Raw genomic sequence first — 21474 nt, 5'->3', positions numbered from 1 at the left:
AATCCCATTTAAAAATGTGCAAAAGACATGAACAGACAAGCATTCAACAAACATGAAAAGATGTTCAACATCAATAATCACCAGAGAAATGCAAATTGAAGCCACAATGAGACACCCTCTCACACCAGTCAGAATGGCTATTATTAACAAGTCAAAAAACAATAGCTGGCAAGGCTGTGGGGAAAAGGAAATGCTTGTACACTTTTGCTGGAAATGTAAATTAGTTCAGCCACTGTAGACAGCAGTTTGGAGATTTCTCAAAGAACTTAGAACTACCATTCCACCTAGTCATCCCACTACTGAGTATACATCCAAAAGAAAATAAATAATTCTACCAAAAGGCATAGGTACTTATATGTTCACTGCAGCACTATTCACAATAGTAAAGACATGGAATCAACCCAGGTGCCCATCAATGGTGGACTGGATAAAGAAAATGTGGTACACATATACCACAGAATACTATGCAGTTATAAAAAAGATCATGTCTTTTTCAGCAATATGAATGTAGCTAGAGGCCATTATCCTAGGCAAATTAATGCCAGAACAGAAAACCAAATACCACATGTTCTCACTTATAAGTGGGAACTAAACAATGGGTACTCATGGACTTGAAGATAACAACAATAGACACTGGGGATTACTAGAGGTGGGGAGAGGGGCCAAAGGTTAAAAAATAGCTATTGGGTACTATGCTTAGTACCTGGGTAATGGAATCAATTGTACCCCAAACCTCAGCATCACCCAGTATACCCAGGTAAGAAACTTGCATGTGTACCTCCTGAATTTAAAATAAAAGTTGAAATTATCTTAAAAAAAAAGAGAGTTGTCAATTGCATGGCTATTTAAAATGTATCACTGCATAAGAAAAATTAAAATGCCCTGATAATATAATCCTAAAAACCTGGCTGACATTACAAATGATGAGTTGTAAAGCTGAAAGAAGCTTTTGCAAACTATCAGTAATTTTTTTAAAAAAAGTCTGATCAACAATTTCAGAGAAAAAATTATCTTTTAATTCACTGTATACAAAATGAAATTACAAATTGTCTATAATTAAAGAAGTGAATAAGAAATGTGTGCAAGAAAATGCAGAATTGTTAAAAAGGTATATCAAGTAGTTAATATAAATATTTGTATAGATTTTGTGATATATATGGTGATTATCAGCTTTTTACAAATGTGACTTGTTATTCTTTTCTTATTCTAAATAAATGTTCATTTTTGTAACTAATGTTGTATTAGAATTTTTATTCATCTTACTTAAAACCTGAATCCTGTGTTTAAATCAATGTTACCCAAGTACTCATGAACAAAATCATTAAGTATTGAATTTTTAAGATTCAAATCTCTCTTCAAAGCCAAATTTAAGAAAAAATAGTAGGATAGTCACATCAGCTTCCTCTCAGCATAAACTGAAATACTAAATTAGGAAGGTTAGACCACAATGTTCTAAATCACCGGCTTCTCCATTTCTCTATGACTTGTTGACTTCTTTTAGGTGATTAGTTGACCTTTTGATACAACAAATATTTACCAAGCAGCGAAAAGAATCCAAGAACAGTTATGTCCAAGGAGCTTGCAAATCTATCCTACCAGGAAAGGAAAACATGACTTCTGAAATACAATAAGTAAGAGAGAGGAATGTAGAGAGGCATAGAGTTCTCCAGGGATTCTAAAGAGGGGAAGATGACTGCCAAGAAAGGTGATTAGGAGAACCTTAAGAGGAGACAGTGGGACTATATTCATTTCCCCATTCCATTATAGAAATGATTTAAGGGGCATATAAGAGAGACACAACAAGAGAGAATACACTAAATGTTGAAGCAAAATAAAAAGACAAAAACGAGGAGAATATAATAAAGGGCCAGAAAATAGGGCTAAAAGTACAGTCCATGATGCCTTGTCCACTTATTCCAAGAGGACCTCGAATGTGGCTCTTGGTGTAGGGATAAGGAGATAATTGATTCAAAATGAGCCTTGAAGTGAAGGGTTGGGGTCTGAGTTTACAATTAAAATGAAATGATGGCAAAAACCTGGGAAGTAGGGTGTTGTTAACGTTTTCCCCACATTAGCCAGAATAGAGACCCTCTCTGCTCCAGACATTAAGCACTGGGGAAAGTGGTTATTCCAAGAGGCATCTTACTCTGATTAGGCCTTGGCAGTTGTGCTGTACCATAAGTTATATATTTTCCAGTCCAAAGCAACAAAACCCTTAATGCATGTAATGTCCACATAGCTTCCATAGTTCACCTGCTAAAACATAAAAATAATGCCAGCTAATTCAACACTGCATAAATCACAAGGCCGTTGAGAAGACAGCATCCAATAGAATCCACACAGCCTTCTGTTGCTCTTTCAGAACCATCTCTATAATTGTTTTTGTATTTCACTGATATGTTTGCTTTTTGACATAAAGGACTTAAAGAGAAAATTATAATTTCAGTAAAATTTTATGCTCATATCATGGCTATAAATGATCATAATGATGTTATTTTGATAATATATCTGCATCTCCTAAAAAAGGATGCTACAAATAATAAGTAATACATACTCTGCAGTTTTTTTTTTTTGACATTTCACATATAGAAAAACCATGAACAACTTTCCCCTTTGTACTGAGAGGCATTCCAAAACTGGAAAGGCATATTTTTATTTAAATAAATCAGTCTCACAACTGTAATTCGAACTTGAAATTAGCAAAGTTTCTTTCACTTCTTACACATAAAAACCTTAAATTTTAACTGTAATAAAGTGTGAATCCTTTAATAACCTGGATTTTTAAAAGGTGTCACCCAATGGGGTAATGAAAAGGGGATGTTAATGTACTAGCTTCCTTGAAAATATTTAAACATTTTCATACAATACTAGAAAACTTCCCTTCTTCCACGTTTAGCTTAATAGAACAAATCACATGAAAGTTTCATAGTGGTTCTTTTATTTATAAAATAATCACATTCAAGTCTTACCAGAGAGTAGCAAAGTCTTCAATTCCTTTCCTTTCCTTTGAAGAAATAATGTAGACCAATCACTCATAAATCCCTCTAATTATAAATAAAATCCAAGATATTATTTGACAATGAGATGCTTTATTAAACTTCATACATTTACTATATAAGAATTCTGTGAAAAAATGGGGTATGAAATTATTTTGGATCTGAATCTTTGCATTATAAAATCTAACCCAAAACTATGTCATCTCCCTGTATTCTGTGACTATTAGCACATGGATGACCAAAGGCAACTACTTCCTTTCCTGGCAAAACAAGACAAGTTTCAGCTGACTTCCCCATGGTGTTACAAGTCCTCCTAGTGAAGTAAAAAGTCCCAACCCCTCTTTCTATGCATGTCATCTCCAGGAAGGTAAGCTTTAGGAAGCACCTGCGCCAGCCCTATATCTGTGCTTGGCATGAGGTTCACACAGGTTCGGCCTTGAGATGGGGATGTTCCTCTCAACCAAACAACTCTACTTGAATTATTCCGAGACTCCTTGGAGGGGTGAAACTTCTGGAAAAAAAGAGAGTAAGAGAGAAAGAGAGAGAAAAGATCTGAATAGTGACAGGAATACACAAAGGATCAAATTCAGCTGCACCAGTGCTAAGGGGAAGAATGAAGAAATTGGAAAACAAGCAGCTTTGCAGAACGCTCTCTGGTATGACAAAAACTGACCAGATTGTCACTGCTTCTGACTTAACTAATGCTTGTGAAGGCCATCCATTCTCTTACCAGGCCTGGGTGTCTCTGCAGTGAGATGTCTGTGGTTGGTAAACAGTTCTGTAGAGTCTTGTTCTACTGATCTTTCTTCTAGGTCTGACTCTGGGATTGTAGTACAACCACCTAGTTGAAAAATACAAACAATATTTTAAGCAATGTGTAAGAAAATCTGCCTCTCTACACAGCAGTCATAGCTTAGGAACACACTGATCATAAAGATAATAAATGACGTGACAACAATCTTCAGGAGTGGCCTGAAAAGAATAACCTTAAATGTCTCTTTTTGGTGAGAATACTGGGAATGAATTACTGCCCCTAAAGACATATTATACTGATTATGACTTGGCAACAGCAGCAACAGTATTGTCTTTAAATTTATCCTTTTTAAAGTCAGAAAGGACAAAACCTATCCTATAGCATATGTGATATCCAGAATATAAAAGCCCCTCAGCAGGAATTCCCTTTAATACCAGAGCATCAGAAACTATAAAAGAAGCAAAGCACATGAACCATGAGGGAAAGAAGCCTTCCTTGAGCAAAGAGAAAGGTTGCTGGTGTTCTGGGACGGTGGTTGTGGTGGTATTTCTCTGGAATTTGATTCTATTCCTGAATCCCAACACCTTACAGCACAGACACAAACACTTCATAATTCAACAGCAAAGTCATGAACTGCATTGTGGAAGATTTCAATCCAAAGGTGACTTGAGGATGAGCTGGCACTGCTGTGCTTTTGAAGTACTGGGTATAACTCATTTGACTTTATCCACCAAAATCTTGTATGGGAAACTCACAATCATGAGAGAATTTCCTGACTACATCTGCAACTTGATTTGACTGATTTGCCATCATTTCCTGGAAATGTACTAACATGTTGTATACTGTACATGCTTTTTTCTGAAGCCATTCTTCTTTTTAATGAAGTGTGATTTCTTTTTCTGAGGCTTCTCACACACAGAGTCCAAAGCCTCAGCTCTCAAGTTTGGTTTTATGCATGAGGGGGTTTATGAAGCTCACATCACTCTGAGGAAAGAGAGGGTATCAGCAGCACTGATTTCAAAACCACATCATTCAAATGAGAGGGAAGTGGCAAGATCCCAGGTTTGAAGGAAAACACACCTTACTATCCACGCCTCTGCATCAACTCTGAAACAGAAATCGATGCTGAGGGAAATGAGAGAAACGCATTTCCACACTCATAAAATGAGAATTAGAGCTATCCTCAGAGATTCCCTGAATAGAAAACATTAGAATTATCCATCAATGCAATGGAACTTGCCCAGCCATACCCGAAAATGACAAGGGCCTTATCCAGAAGGAGAACCAGGCTTATTTTTAATCTCTCCAAAGCCTGTAGATCACAGTAACAAGAACTATCATTATTGAGTACTTTCTAAGGGCTAGAAATCCTGCCCATATTATCTCACTTAATTCCTACACACTACACCATGAAATAGATATTATTATTATTATTCTCATTTTATAAGAAAACTGAGGTCTCATGAGATTCAGTAACTTGCCAATGTCACAGAACTCCAGTCTTGTCACACGGTGGGGCTGAGACCTTTGGAGAGGCCCAAAAAGCCAGTTCTTTTCTTCTTCTTTACGCTCATCCAACTGAGTAAAAAGGCAAAGGGTATATGCGGTGGTGGCAGGGGCTGGGGGGAGACCTGGAAGACTAATGACAGGGAAGAGCAGAAAGAAGTGATGTGCACCCTGCTGAACAGAACCCTGAAAAAGAAAAGGCAGAAAAGTCACTTCTCCATCCCTGAGACAGAGGGAGGTGGGGGAGGCCAGGAATGCTGTACTTATGCAGCTGCCTTCACACACACGACAACTTCAGGAGCAAGGAAGAGACGTCCCCCAGCCAACAGATGAGAGCGAGTTTGATGAGCAGTTAAGACAGCTGCCACGTGCTTGGGGAGAGGCAGGTCTCCACTGATAAATTAGTGTCCCTTTCATTCCAGCTGACTCAGTATTTTGACAAAACAGAAATAGAAGACTTCCTAGTTCTCTATCATGTGGGCTCAAAAGGAAAAGCCAGTTGCTATAGATTATCAACAATGAACGTAATTTCCTCTCTTCTCTTTGCCCTACCCCACATACAGAGACGGCAAGGTGCCCTGCCCTGGCGCTCTAACCCTCAGGTGCTGTAGTGGGCACAGATTGCATGCACCTCCTCAGACTCCACACCCACAGCAAGGGCTGACCAGCCACTTGCCCTGGGAATGCCACCCACCTTTCTTTCTTTCTTTCTTTCTTTTTTGAGACAGAGTTTCGTTCTTGTTGCCTAGGCTGGAGTGCAATGGCGTGAACTCGGCTCACTGCAACCTCCGTCTCCCAGGTTCAAGCGATTCTCCTGCCTCAGCCTTCATGAGTAGCTGAGATTACAGGCATGCGCCACCATGCCCAGCTAATTTTGTATTTTTAGTAGAGATGGGGTTTCTCCATCTTGGTCAGGCTGGTCTCAAACTTCCAACCTCAGATGATCCGCTTGCCTCAGCCTCCCAAAGTGCTGGGATTACAGGCGTGAGCCACCGTGCCTGGTACCACCCCCCTTTCTTTGGATGCCTCCTGTAGCCAGACTGCCCAATGGCACACCCAGAGTGTCTGCCACTTCCAGTTTGGGAAGAACAATGTTGGTGGGCTCTGGCATCCTGCCCAGCGAGTGCATCATAGGAAAAGAAAAGAAGCCGAAGCTGAGCAGAGAATTCCCCCTCTGCTCCCACCAACTAGGAATATGCCGGATGATTAGTTCTCTTCTGTAGGCCTCGAAAAAAAGGGCTGTGTGCTGTGTAGCTGCACCTGCTCAGCCTCTTCATGGCTCTTGGAAAGAGGCACTCCCAGGTGCAGGCAGCACCACTCTGCATAGCCTCATATATTCCCTTGGTTGCTGCCCTTTGTCCCCACCCTCCCTTCCCTGAGTTTGTGTTCTCAAACAACCATCACTTTAATCCTTGCCCCAGGCTCTGTCCTCGAGAAAATCACTGATACTGGGAGCAGTTCTGTAACAAAAAGTAGGTCTTCACAATGGAATTTTGAAGTTAGACTGGCCACCCATCTGAAAGCACTAGGGGCTCCATAGCTGGAGGTGAACGGGATGGTAATAGCCCCTGGTGTGCAATTACTTATGCTTTTACCCATGCTTAACTAGGATGATGTGCAGGCAGAAGTCAAGACACTGGGAGATCAAGGGGCTGTGGCATGGAAACATGTAATTATAAGGATTTCAGATGCTGCTTCCGATGACTGCGTATCTTGCAAAAAGAAAATGGCAGCTCATGGGCTAATGGGCAATGGGAGGTAAGTCCACAAATTCGGAAGGCCTCTTTGGCCTTGCTCATGTAATGAGATCACACCAGCCAAACAGGAATCACCTGGGAGCCTGTCAGAAATGCAGAATCTCAGGCCCCATCCCACATCTACTAAATTGACATCTGCTAAGAAACAACAGATGAGTATATCTGATACTTTTGCTAGGAAAAAAATATATATTTGTTAAAAATTTAAAGTTAAGCAAATAAAAGAATATAGATAAAATATAAAACTTCCAAACAAACTGAAACTCTCTGAGGTCATCCATGGAAATGAAGCCTGGGTTCTATGGACTCCAGATGAAGTACCCTTGGCTTAGAGTCCATCCCATAAAAGGAGAAGGGGAAGAAAAGCTGCAGCTGGAGGAAGTCATCCAAACACAATGGCAAGTGTGACACAAATGAGTCCGCAGGCAAGGACAAGCAGAACTGCAGGCTTCTGGCCTGGAAATCAGGCAAGCGTCTCGCCTCGAGGAGGGCAGGGGACTTAAAATCCCATGGACCTACTGTGTGCTGAGCACTCTACCTTGCATTTTCAGTACAGTAACTCACTCCATCCTCAAATAACGCTGTCACAAAGGGCTCAGTGCCCTCACTTCACAAGGGTAAATGTATTGATAGTAATGTGTGCTTTTCTTCTACTGGCCCTCCCCCTGCCCCTTTTCCTACAATGTTACCCCAGGTCATTTTGTGCCTCCTCGCCTCCAAGGAAGTTTGTAATGGGGCCCCCATGAATAAAAGTAGCCTGGAAATACTTTTCTTTCCAGCTTTGGTTTTCCATAGCCAGGGCTCCCTGAAGAGACGGAACTGAGAGAGTAAGAGGCAGCTGGTACCTGAGTTGGCTCAGAGGCAGCAGCCCACAGCCCAAGGTAACAAGACATCATCCAGAGATGGAGGCATGGGACACAGAAGGACTGGGCACCAGAAGCCCCAGCCTTAGCCACAGTGAGGCCTGGAGTTGACTCCACTGATGGCTCAGGCATTGAGGCTGTGGGTAGCTACTGTGTCCTCATTTTCTGAGCCCCATGTATAAGCCTCCCTGGATGCAGTGGGGTGTGGCAAGGGTGGGCAATAATAACTGAGACTGAATTCCTTACCCTCTTACTATTAAAGAAAATATAAATTTTACATTTCTTGCATCTCTGACTTAGCTATGCAGAGTCGGGCCTGCTAGAAAGTTTCAATTTATTAAATAAAACCAAGAGATTATGGTATTTGCTAAGGCTTACACAAGTTTCTATACCACTGTAACTCGGCTCTCTATAGTTTACAGCGATGCTTCTCAAAAAAAAACTTGCTTTTCAAATTTCCAATCTATCTAAACCAATACTTTTGTAAAAGGTAACAGAAATGAATAAAAAGAACTAGTAGAAAAATTAAATGAATAAGACATCAGCTTTCACCTTTTAGAATTAGGTTCAACAGTCGTAAAAACGCCCTTTCAATTGCTACAAAAGTTTCTCAACACTTTGTGAAAGTCAGGTAACAAAAAGTTTGCAGACAGATGCCAGTCTTCCGGCCATACTTTGAGTAGCACTAACTACTTAACTAATAATTAAGTTAGATATGATCTAACTTAATTAATGTGATATGTAGAATTAGGGTTAAAAATAATAATACAGCAAATTCCTATTTATCTAAGGTTCAAATACCAGCAAACTCCTTGTGGCAACAAAATGGGCTTTCACAACTTATGTTCATTCTTTCTAGTCATACATCTAGTGACCAAATGTGGCAGCTCTCTCTCTAGTGGTCATGGTGTTCAGAACAATCTCTCTCTCCCACCAGCGCGGGATGTCTAGGTTCCCCTCACCACTGCTAGGAGGAATATAATTAAGGGAATCTGGCATCTTGAGTCAGAACTCTAGATGCATTTCTACAATGGAATATTGCTGTTATATGTGATAGTTTTATTATTGAGCCCTATTACAATTAAGTTATTGCTTTAAAAACTTTTCTGGACTAATCTGGAAAACTAACTCGTGAAATTATAAAATATGAAGCATATATAATGAATTTTGAACAATCAGCATAGAACCAACCATTTATAAATTGGAGACTACATCAATGGATGTTAAAAAGAATGTCTTTGAGGCACTTTATTATGGGGCCTATGACTGAACTGCTGACAATCAAATTATGTATATGGCCCTTTGTGTTAACTAAACCTCGCTGTAAAAATTTGACTATTCCACATTGATAACATATTCATACATATAGCAATCATTAGCCAGCCAAAAATTTATTTAAGTAGAAAATTTCACTTAAAATTTTGAACAAATAGGAGTTTGCCCTATATTTATAAAGATAATACAACTCTAGGATTTTTAGGTATTTCAAGCTATCCTCTAGCCTGTTTCCACATTCAAAAGCAAATTATAGAATGGCTGCACTTCCTCCTCAAAAAGTGGAACATATTTTATCAGCAGGTCAATTACACTAAGGTATTTCTATCCATTGTCAGAAAAACAAACAAAAAACAACAACAAAAGGAGCTTAGGCCCTCTCTGCAGCTTGCTATTGTAGAGTTAACTGGAAGAGGTAGAGTTCAAAGATTAAGATAGAAGTGAAGCAGAAGCAAACGTGACTGTCATCTAGAATACCGGAGATCGAAATTGGAATGCAAGGTAAGCAGTGGTATGCTGGTAAATGTGGAATAGCTGGCTTTCCAGGAAAAAAAGAGGAAAGCCCCAATCTATAGTGTTCACTCATCTCTGCAGGATGAATACTCCCACTATGGCCAATTTCAAATAACCAAAGTGACATCACCAAATGTGCAGCTTGGCAGAGATGTGTAGTAGCACACTATTATCTAGTATTTTCACCACACAGATTCCGTAGACGTAAACAACCTCAAGGGACTACATAACAGTAAAACATAGTAAAATAATTAGGAAGAGTTTTGAGTTTGTATTATCTTTGTTTTTAATATGGTTTATTTCATTGTAAGTTTATACAATTTTTAATAATGCCTACATATTTAACAATTGACTCACAAAGTTTCTAAAAATTCAGCAATTGGTTCTCACTAGCTAGTGCAAGCCAGTTCTAGCACTGACAGTGGGGATGGTATAGGGAGGTTAAGGTTATGCTTTGAAGTCTGGATTCATGGCTCCGCATTTACTAGTTAAGTGAACTTCTCGAGCAAGTTATTTCACTAAAATCTGTCTCAGTTTCCACATCTTGTAAGAGACTAACGTAGCCCTGCTTCATAAGGGAGAGAGATGAATGTGCATAGTGCCTGGCACATTGAAACACAACTTAAGTCCTGACTATTTTCAGGCCAAAGTCAGGAACACCAAAAGAAGAGTAGGATAAACAGGTCAAGATAAAGTCCCTAAGGTGGGGGATAGGCAGGGTAGGTTTCAAACAAACTGATATATCCCTGGGGCCAAAGACAGCTCTCCAGCAAAGAGAAAAGCGCCTGAAAACCTTAACCAGATGGCCACCTAGGGAGTTGGCTAATCTATTTTACTCAAGCCCTGCCTAATATCTCTCCTGCTACTTGATCTGCTGGGTTCCAATATTTGATTCTACCCCAGGTGAATTGGGCCTCTTAGCTAGCTTGCCTCAAAACCTACTTTGGAATTCAAATAGCCTAAACCAGGGGGTTGGCCAGATAGTAAATATTTTTTAGACTCTGTGGGCCATCTGGTCTCTGGTACCACTATTCCATTTTGCTGTCATAGTGCAAAAGCAGCCATAGTCAATACATAAACGTGAATGAGCACCGGCTGTGTTCCAATAAAACTTTATTTACTAAAACAGGTGTTGGGCCAGGTTTGGCCTATGGGCCATAAGTAGTTTGGCAACCCTGGCCTAATCTAAGGCTCACGGAAAGCTTCTCTGCATGCAGTATCGTAATTTTCAAACTTCCTAGAGGCATTTAACACTGCCAGATGTCTTATCTTACAGTATTACTACCAGAATATCCTATGGTGTTATTATCATAAGTTTGAAAGCACAGTTTTTGCCCAACTGTGACAAATGTTCTTTCTTGTTGGGTAACGGTAAAAAAATTTTTCTCTAGTAGATTTTATTTTTTAGAATAGTTTCAGATGTGCAGAAAAATTTATCAGATAGTACAGACAATTCCTATATATCCTCTGCATAGCTTCCCCTATTAATATCTTTCATTAGTGTGGTACATGTGTTACAACTAATGAACCAATATTGATACATTATTATTAACTAAAGTCCACAGTTTATTCAGGTTTTTTCATTTTTACTTAATGTCCTTTGTCTTTTTCAGGATGCTATCCAGAATACTTCATAACATTCATTGTCACGTCTCCTTTGGCTCTTCTTGGTCGTGATAATTTCTCAGACTTTGTTTTCGATAGCCTTGACAGTTTTGAGGAGTACTGGTCAGGTATATTGCATGACACTTTTATATTGGAATTTGTCTGATGTCCTTCTTATGATTACACTGGGGAAATTTTTTTAAAGAAGGTTTTTTTTTTCCCATAAACTCTTAGAGTTTCCAATATTTTACAATTGTCTCCAGGAGTTTCTCTTTTCCTCTATCAAAAGTGAAGCCAAGTGGAGAGTGAACAGAGAGGCCCCTGAAGGAGAGAAGGCAAAGAACAAGGCTTAAGTCTTGAACGGTGGAGTTCAAGTTATCACAGTAGTGGACCAAGCTGCACCTAGCTGTAGGACCCGAGGCAGATCATCAGTTGCCCCATCTTTAAAGAGGGGGTGATGCTGAGGCCGACTGTGAGCATGCCATGAGATCATGTAAACCTAGCATCACGCTCAGCACACCGTGCATTTTATCACCTCCTGCCTTCTATTTGTTTTGTTTGTTTGTTTGTTTGTTTGTATACATGCACTTTCTGCACCATTTTTTTTGTGGAATCAAAGAACTGTAGCTTTAGGTTTAATCACTTTCGTGTAGTAGATATCAAGACAGAAGCTCAGAGAGGGGAACTGATGCCACAAATGTTCCAGAGCTAGTGCAGGTTCCCCTCCTTCCTATCGCACCAGGGCTTTCTCAATAACACATTTTTTTTTTGCAGGAAGATCTTAATGGATTTGCTTGTGAGTTGGCTGTCCTAACTAGTCCTTCCTTTCAGTGATACAGAAAATCCAGAGGGCTGGCAAGCTGTGCTGTGGGTATATTTGAAGACTTTGCTGGTTTATTTTCTTGCAATAGTGACCTTTGTAATAAACTGGGTATTGGATGAGAGTGTCCCACTCCTTCACAGAGGAGAAAATCTTTTCTTCTTTCTTCTTCATATATTTAAGAGGAATCAGGCAAGGAGACACATTAAGAGAATCACAAATGACCACAGACCTTGTTCCGACTTGCCAAAGAATCTTCTGTTTGCATGACCTGAATTGCCACTAAGAATTAAAAACAGCAGAAACCTCAAAAATATACACCAGTGACATTTTTCTTTTGATCAAGATTTACTTGATGAATAAAGTCTTTTTTTGAGATTTCATTTCAATGGTTTATAATTCATGTGCAGTGTGAGGAATGGGTCCTTTGAAAAGAATATCATACTATCTTAAATATGAAGCTTCCCTCAGACTCAGAGACTCTATAAATATATTCATTTGGAGAAATTTTACTCTGTGTGTGTGTGTGTGTGTGTGTGTGTGTGTGTGTGTGTGAGACAGAGAGAGAGAGATGATTCATATATATGCACATAGGTACATAGACATGTATAAATTTTCTGATAATTCTCTACTCTGTTAGTTTTTCCAGTTGTTTCAAATATTTTTTTCTAGCCCAAGGAGAATGTAAGCTATGAAAAGCCAGGCATCTGCTGTATGCTTGTGTAGCAATACTGGCTGAGTATTTAGAAACTTTTTGGCAAAATGGAAGAATAGAAGGAAGGGGGATGGGCAGGAGACAGGGAGACAGGATGAAAAGCAAAGGGGAGGAGAAAGAATGGATCATAACATATTTTATCTTTCTGTGTATGCACTTCTACACAAGACATTAGAGGTGATTTACAAAAGGTGTAAATGACAAAATAGTAAATCATACAAAATACATTAGCAGTAAGAAGAACGTAAACCAGAATAGGAGGTATAGCGAGGAAGAATCATGGATAAACACAGACAAGGACTTACACAAGGGCTATAATGGAGACAAAATGCAAAAAGTTATGGAGAAAAAGTGGGACTGCACTACCTCTGATCCATCCTCCTTGACCTCTCTTCTTCCACACTGGACTTCAGACCAAAGGGCTCAGTCTGCCCTCACTTGGACTTAACTTTTCCTCAAGAGCACCCAATTGGTAAAGGTATGATGGTGGGAATTTTTTTGACTAATTACATATATATATAGATAGATAGATAGATAGATAGATAATTATATATATCTATATATATCAATTATATATCTACAATTATATATATCTATAGTCACACACACACATATATCAATGTGTGTGTGTGTGTGTGTGTGTGTGTGTTTCTGTTCTGTGCTCAGGGGCCATCTTGGAAAGCCAACATTTCTGTGAAATTGTTGGGGTTTTTTTTTTTTATTTTACTTTAAGTTCCAGGATACAAGTGCAGAATATGCAGGTTTGTTACAAAGGTATATGTGTGCCATGGTGGTTTGCTGCACCTATCAACCTGCCATCTGGGTTTTAAGCTCCACTTGCATTAGCTATTTGTCCTAATGTTCTCCCTCCCCTTGCCTCCAACCCCATGACTGGCCCCAGTGTGTGTTGTCCCCCTCCTTGTGTCCATGTGTTCTCATTGTTCAACTCCTGCTTATAAGTGAGAACATGTGGTGTTTGGTTTTCTGTTCCTGTGTTAGTTTCCTGAGGATGATGGCTTCCAGCTTCATCTATGTTCCTGTAAAGGACATGATCTCATCAATTTTTATAGCTGCATAGTATTCCATGGTGTATACGTACCACATTTTCTTTATCCAGGCTATCACTGATGGGCTTTGGGTTGGTTTCATGTCTTTGCTATTGTAAATAATGCTTCAATAAATATACACATGCATATGTCTTTACAGTGGAATGATTTATATTCCTTTGGGTATATACCCAGTAATGAGATTTCTGGGTCAAATGGTATTTGTGGTTCTAGATCCTTAAGGAATCGCCACACTGTCTTCCACAATGGTTGAACTCATTTACATTCCCACCAACAGTGTAAAAGTGTTCCTATTTCTCCACAGCCTCACCAGCATCTATTGTCTCCTGACTTTTTAATAATTGCCATTCTGACTGGTGTAAGATGATATCTCATTGTAGTTTTGATTTGCATTTCTCTAATGATCAGTGATGTTGAGCTTTTTTTCATGTTTGTTGGCTGCATAAATGTCTTCTTTTGAGAAGTGTCTGCCTGTATCCTTTGCCCACTTTTTGATGGGGTTGTTTTTTTCTTATAAATTTAAGTTCCTTGTAGATTCTGGATATTAGACCATTGTCAGATGGGTAGATTGCAAAAATTTTCTCCTATTCTGTACATTGCCTGTTACTCCGATGATATAGCTTCATTTGCTGCACAGAAGCTCTTTAGTTTAATTAAATCCCATTTGTCAATTTTGGCTTTTGTTGCAATTGCTTTTGGCGGTTTTGTCATGAAGTCTTTGCCCATGCCTATGTCTTGAATGCTATTGCCTAGGCTTTCTTCTAGGATTTTTATGGTTTTGGTTTTTACATTTAAGTCTTTAATCCATCTTGAGTTAATTTTTACGTAAGGTCTAAGGAAGGGGTCCAGTTTCAGTTTTCTGCGTATGGCTAGCCAGTTTTCCCAGCACCATTTATTAAATAGGAAATCCTTTCCCCATTGCTTGTTTTTTTCAGGTTTGTCCAAGATGAAATGGTTGTAGATGTGTGGTCTTATGAAATTGGGTTTTCAAAGGCACTCACTGAGCAGACATTTTCCAGAATAACATATATATAGGAGATTGTTAATAAATACAACAGGCACAGACCTCATCAAAGCACATCTTGGAAATAAAGCCCTTGGGAATGGAACATTTTGCTTACTGTGCTCTTAACACAGCATGGTGAATCAGGTTGACACCATTCAATGCTGCTGTTCCTCTCTAGGTAAGACTGGAAGACTTATGTCCATTTCTCTCTCATTTCCATTTCTACTCTACTCTTCACTGTGTTGTCATGTAGAGGCAAAACCCCCTTAACCAGGTATAATTTTACAGTTGCAAACTCAGCAAAGCAGCAGAAAAAAATGCCTTTCTATATAGTCTTAGGTTTCCAGTGCCAACATATGATATTCAGTTTTCTACGTTCCTTGTAAATCCATCCCATGACTTTTCTTTCTCCCTGTTTTTGCAGAAACAATGCTGACCACATTGACAGAGACAACAGTGTTTAGCTGCAGAGGGGCAGGTGAAGGTCACTGTAGTGTGTGTCCAATAGGATGCCCCGCGAAATGTATGGAGCTCAGTTCCGCTGCCTGATAACCAACTTTGATCCCCACAACATGGTGGGAACTGAAAGTGTGTTTAAGACTACGCATGTACCCATGTTTGAAAATATTTCCATTTCACACTTCAGAGCAGAGACAAAGTGTGTGAATAAAAGGGAGTCTAATACATTTTAAGAGGTCCAGCATGCGTCTCAACAAGTTTTAAAACCCCCGTAAAGGCTGAACACTAAGTCCCTTAGGGTATAAGGGCTCCAGTCAGAGAGTCGGGATTTAAGAGAGCAGGGTGCTCCTGGTATTAAGATGTTTCCACAACTTGAATAATGATAGGTGTCCAAGTATTCTTTTAGCTGGATTGCTGGTTAGAATTTAGGCTCACTTGGTGGCGAGAATTAAGAAATTACAGAAACATAGCCATTTTCATCCATTGATAATTATGTAAACAGAATGTACTAAGCAGAAAAAGAGTTCTATTTACAAAAAAGCAAGCACAGTCCATAAATCCTACAGATTGGAATGGATCCAGGTTAAGAATTTCTCCAGATGTCAGTCTGTAAACAGGGCTTCATAAAGTGAATTCCCCAATTAATTGTTGGCAAGAGCGGTCTCTATACTATGTTGGTGCATTGCAACCCCCTACCATATGTAGGTGAATTGCTGTCTGGCCCTATCAATTGTTAATCAGTTATGATACAACAAAACTCAGAGAAAAGCAGCTGGGTTCAGCACAAATTCTTCTGATATGGCGAGAAGGTACTGTAAAATTACTGCTCAGGAACTCAAAGCTCTGTTCGCTGAAGGAAATGAGAACTCTTCTATTTATTTGCATTACATCTGTTTTTCTAACACATTTAGTTCTTAACCTAGAGCACTAGGAAAGACACACACCCAGTAAGAACATAAACATGGAACCTAAAAAAAACAAAACAAAACAAAACAAAAAAAACCTCTACTCACTATTTTGTTAAAGTCTTCAATCACAGTGTTTTTACACATGTTAACAAGGCCATTAAATCCTCCAAACAGGAATACAAAAGTATTGCCCAGCCATTGTGAGAAGGTGGGGAGGAAAAGAAAGTTAATATTTGCTTTTCCTTGCCATCTGATCAATGTCTGGAACACTCTGCAATGAAATGTAAGATCTACTGTCTTTCAACTAATTCTTCACTATACAGTACAATGTTTTCTAGTTTGAAAAGAAGCTATTTGTGATTTTTTATTTTCCATTTTGTTTCCAAATCCTAAAGAAGTCCAATGTACAATTGGAAAGACACATAATTTTAAGATATTTCCATTTCAAATACTTTCCTTTTCTAACTCCCTCTTCAGAGACCAATACTCTCTCAAAAGTACACATGCACAAATAAAACATTACAGCTACAGTTGAGAAAGAAAGGAAGCCAATGGTTCTGCAATAATAATTTCTCAAAAAAATGAAATGAAATGAAATAGTAAGAGCATAACTCCCCTTTGCCTGGACACCACATAATAAGAGAGCTAGTGTTCTTCACAGCTTTCCCTCTTGCATCAAGTGGCTATTCATTCCCCAATGATCCTGGCAACATTTCTTCAACTTGAGTTTCTTTCCACATCCCAATTAAAAGCCCTAATCTTGACCAAATTGTGTTGTTTTTAATAATGACAGAGTCTAGGTGGTGATTAGGAAACTGAGAGTCCAGCTGGGTCACTGGCTTGGAAACAGGTTGAGAGAAGACAGAAAAGAACACAACAGCTCTGGAGTGTGCCTGTTTTATCATATCCTTCCACATAGGACAAGGAAACTGAAGAAACACTCAGGACTCATTCCCAGGCAACTCTACTATCTAGCGATATATTTGTTTAACAGCCCATTAAACAATGTCATATTTTAAAGAAAAGAGAAATATACACAGAGTGGCAAACTAAACCATTGATCATAGAAAGGGACACTCTGAAAGGGGACATGGCATGGCAAGTATCATGTATCTTGAGCAAAGTCAAAGTCTGGGCCTTCATTCCCTTTCCTTTCAATGCAGAAAATATAGCATGTGCTTTCTGAGAGATTAGGATTAAATTAGATGCTTGTAATGGGGCCCATCACAATGCCCGGCACAGAGAAAGACTCCCAGTAAATGTTAGCTATTATTTTCAGTTCTAACTCCCAATATATATTAGTCATTACAAGTTACAGCCAAATACACATGAAACTGCAGGCCATGAATACAGCATAAATTTATATATGACTTTCTAAAAAACGCTCAGGTAAAAAAGTTGAGGATGGAGTAAGTAGACCAGTGGTAGAATGTTCATAGCTGAACTCAGTGGTGAATGGCAAAATTGTCACCAAGGCATTAAAAGTAATTCACATGAAAATAATGTACACATCCCTTTTAAAACGAAACCACGGATAGTCTACTATCATAGATAACCACTCCTCTGAGATTACAATAGGAATTTTTAAAGGGCTCAAATGATGATGATGATGATGATGATGGCAGCGACGACGGCCAGGGGTACATAATCACATTCATTGTTTTCTATTTACCAGCAGTGCTATTACTACTGAGAAATGCAAACCCACAAGATAATATGACACAAATGGATGAAACATTAAGACAAAAGGGTAAAACAGTGGTAGGTTTGCTTTCTCATGGGAAATTGTAATGGCCAGCAGCTGAACCTTGAAAGAGGAAGTCTGCTGATCTAGTGTTACTAAACATAGGAGGCAGCCAAGGAACAGAGAAATAGAGCAATGTATTTAAATGTATGCCTTGAAGGAAGCAAACACCAATTATTTTTATATGACTTTAATTCTCCCAGTGAATACTTTATGGGTGTTGGCAAGTCTTTCTGGAAAAGGAAGGGATTATTAATGAAGGATTCAGTGGCAACTGCTCACCAGTGCTCTAAGAAATAACACTTAACAAAGAATCATTTAGTTCACACCTCATCTCTAAAGACATAGAAATTTTAAGGATCCTTTTAAAAAATAGTAAAATATTACGTTCACATGCAAAGCCCTTTCTATTTTAGTTTCCAAATGATTCTATAGCCTGTGTGATAAACAAATCAGCTTCCCACAGGAAAATAAACATATAGAGGGAAGGAGTTAAATTTTTTTCCTCTTATGCAAAGAGTAGGTGCTTAATATTTACTTGTTGACTTAAAAAGGAATTCATGAAACTTGAGGAAATACAGCCTTAAAAAAAAAAAGTCATCATTTAAGAATGTTCCACCACATCCTTCCAGGATTGTGGGCTGAGCACAGCCCACTAATGTATAGGCTAGTAAATCTAAGGAAATGACCAATCAGCTCCTGTATTCTATCCTGTTTCTCCAAAAACATAACCCATTCACTCAAGCAAATTCCTATATTATGTAAAATGAAATCTCTCTAGCTAACTGCCTGCTCTTAAAATTCTCCAGTTGCTTCAAAAGCATGGCCTCTGGAGCTAAACCGTCAGAATTTTAATCCCAGCTCCACGATTATTAGTTTTTTTAAAAAAAAGAAAAACTAGTTACTTGATCTTTCTCTGCTTCAATTTCCTTATTTGTAAAATGCAGATAATAATTATACCTAGTTCATAGGGTATTGTAAAGATTAAATGAGTAAATGGATGTAAAGCGCTTCAAATGGTGCCTGACTCATAGTAAATGATACACAAGTGTTATAATAATAAGCATTTACAGCATCAGCATCATTTTTGCCCTACACTGCCAAATTATTCCAGTCTAAGCCTGAGATTCTCATGTAAGATGAGTGGGAAACTGAAGGTACAAAGGGTAGTAAATTTTAGGAAGACAGAGCAGCAACTATAGCTATCTAGGAACACCAATAGTTGGGTTAAATATTCAAATAAAACCTTAATTGGTTGTCTGATCTGGTAAAAAAAAAAAAAAAAAAAAAACAGCGGCCAGTAAGAAATAACAGCTTGGTAAAGAAAGAACAAAGATTAGGGTCCAGATCAATAATAGAGGATAACAATATACATCAAATCAAGAAAAATTAACTATCTCTTGACCCCACTTTCATGGCAGCATTTTCTTCCGTTTCTTTGCTCCTCTTAGCAGCAAAGCTTCTCCGAAGAGTTCTCTATATATGCTCTTTACAGCTCTTCTTTTTTCCTTTCTCTCACACATCCATCCCAGTCTAGCTTTTGCCTCTGCCACTCTACAGAAGCTGCCCAAGATCACAATGATCTTCACATGGTTCCATCAATGGGCTAATTTTCAGCTCTCAGCTGACTTGATCTGTGAGCAGCATTTGACACAGCTGATCATTCAGTCTTCCTTGAAACTTTTTTTGCTTGACTTCTAGGATACCACATTCTACTGCTTTTCCTGTTACCTCACTGCAGGCTCTTTTTCAGTATTCTTTGCTGGTTCCTTCTCTTCTCCCAAACTTCCTAAAAGTTACAATATCCAGCACTCAGTTTTTGGTCCTCATCTCTTTTCTAAACTTACTCCCTTGGTGACTTTATCCAGTCTTCTGGCTTTAAAGTAACATTTTCATGCTGACAACTCCTAATTTTGTAACTTCAGCCCAGATTTCTCTCCTGAACCCCAGATTCATACCCAACTTCTTACTTAATATCTCCACTTAGATCTCTAACAGCATCTCAAACTCAACATGTCCCAAACTTTACTCTTATCCTTCTCCACAAACCTTTCCCATCTCACCCCACAGCCTTCCCCATCTCAACTCCACCCTTTCAGTGTCTCGAGCCAAAACTACTAGAGTCATTCTAAATTCCCTTCTTCCTCTCACATATCATGTCCATTCTGTTAGGAAATTCTATTGTTTCAACATTTGAAATATATCCAGAATAAGACCATTTCTCACCACTACTACCACTTTGGTACAATCTATCATCATCTCTTACCTGAATTACAGTAATCTGCAGTTTTGCTGTCTGCAGTTTAAGTTACCTGCAATCAACCACAGTCTGAAATATTAAATAAAAAATTCCAGAAATAATTCACAAGTTTTAAATTGCACTCTGTTTTGGGTAGTGTGATGAAATCCTGGGTCATCCTTCTCCATCCTGCCTGGGACGTAACTCATCCCTTTGTTCAGCACATTCATGCTGCATATGCTACCTGCCTGTTATTGTATAGGAAAACACAACATTTTTTCATAGTACAGGGTTCAGTACTATCTGCAGTTTCAGGCAACCACTGGGAGTCTCAGAACACATACTCCATGGATAAGGAGGGAATTACTGTATTGCTAAATTGCTTCTCTGAGTAACCCTTAAACTGGACTGCCCATTTTTACCTCTGACCCCCACTATAGTCTATTCTCAAAAGAGTAACCCGTGATCGTTTTAAAAGGTAAAGTCATGTCATTTCTTTATTCAAAATGGCTTTCCCCATTTCACCCAGAGGAAAAGCAAATGAGCAAATGTCTGCACAAAGGCTGCACATGATCTGGTCCCTCCAGCCTCCTCTCCTACCACACCACCTCACTGTCCTCCTTGCTGTCCCTGGAACACACCAGGCCCATTCCCACTTTAGGGATGGTGCTGACCATTCCCTTTACCTGAAACACTTGTCCCTCTGATTTCTGCATGAATAATTCCCTCACCTTCTTCAAGTCTTTCTTCAAAAATTGTCTTGTGAACAAAGCCTACCCTGACCACCCAATTTGAAATTATAACCATGTGGCCCCCACCCCTTTTCTGACACACATTTTCTTTTTCTGTAACACTTAACATTAGCACTTACTACTTTCTCACATACATAGTTCACTTATTTATCATGCTTATTGCTTATTGTCTTCACTTGTGAGAATAAGAATTCCAAAATGGCAGGGATCTCTGTCTAATTTGGTGGCTACAGTATCCTAAGTCTTGGAACAGCGCTTGGCACACAACAGGCACACGATATTTAGTTGTCAACTTAAATGAATGAATTTAGGCTGAGAGATTAGGAGGAAGCAACGGAAACCAAAATCAATTCTAATTTTTACATAGTATTATCTGCCTTTTCCGCTGGGAGGTTGGAAAGCAGTTACAACAGAACACAGTATAGAATCTCTTCTTTCTACTCCCCCAGTAGACCGGGCTGCTCTGTGAACCAAAAAAGGTTCTCAAAAAGTTCT

The 21474-nt window shown here is 38.9% G+C and overlaps 1 protein-coding gene across 8 annotated transcripts in view; it reads right to left on the bottom strand.

The window, feature by feature from the left end:
• Positions 1-2917: 2917 nt before the first annotated feature.
• BBS9 (Bardet-Biedl syndrome 9) overlaps positions 2918-21474 on the bottom strand; it is a 485000-nt gene continuing 466443 nt past the window's right edge. For 6 of the 8 annotated variants that reach the window (XM_003811959.6, XM_063605680.1, XM_034963921.3 and 3 more), the window contains 2 exons: positions 3727-3837; positions 2918-3507 (listed from right to left, as the gene is read on the bottom strand). In XM_003811959.6, coding sequence (XP_003812007.1) covers positions 3476-3507; positions 3727-3837 — 143 coding nt within the window. In that variant the 3' untranslated portion in view covers positions 2918-3475. The remainder of the gene's footprint in view (positions 3508-3726; positions 3838-21474) is intronic. The other 2 variants (XM_008964335.5, XM_063605681.1) reach the window with 1 other exon arrangement.

This window comes from Pan paniscus, chromosome 6, assembly GCF_029289425.2.
Source record: "Pan paniscus chromosome 6, NHGRI_mPanPan1-v2.0_pri, whole genome shotgun sequence".
NCBI classification, from domain to species: domain Eukaryota; kingdom Metazoa; phylum Chordata; class Mammalia; order Primates; family Hominidae; genus Pan; species Pan paniscus.
Note: the sequence above shows the minus strand (reverse complement) of the source record. Positions and strands in the feature narration are given on the sequence as shown.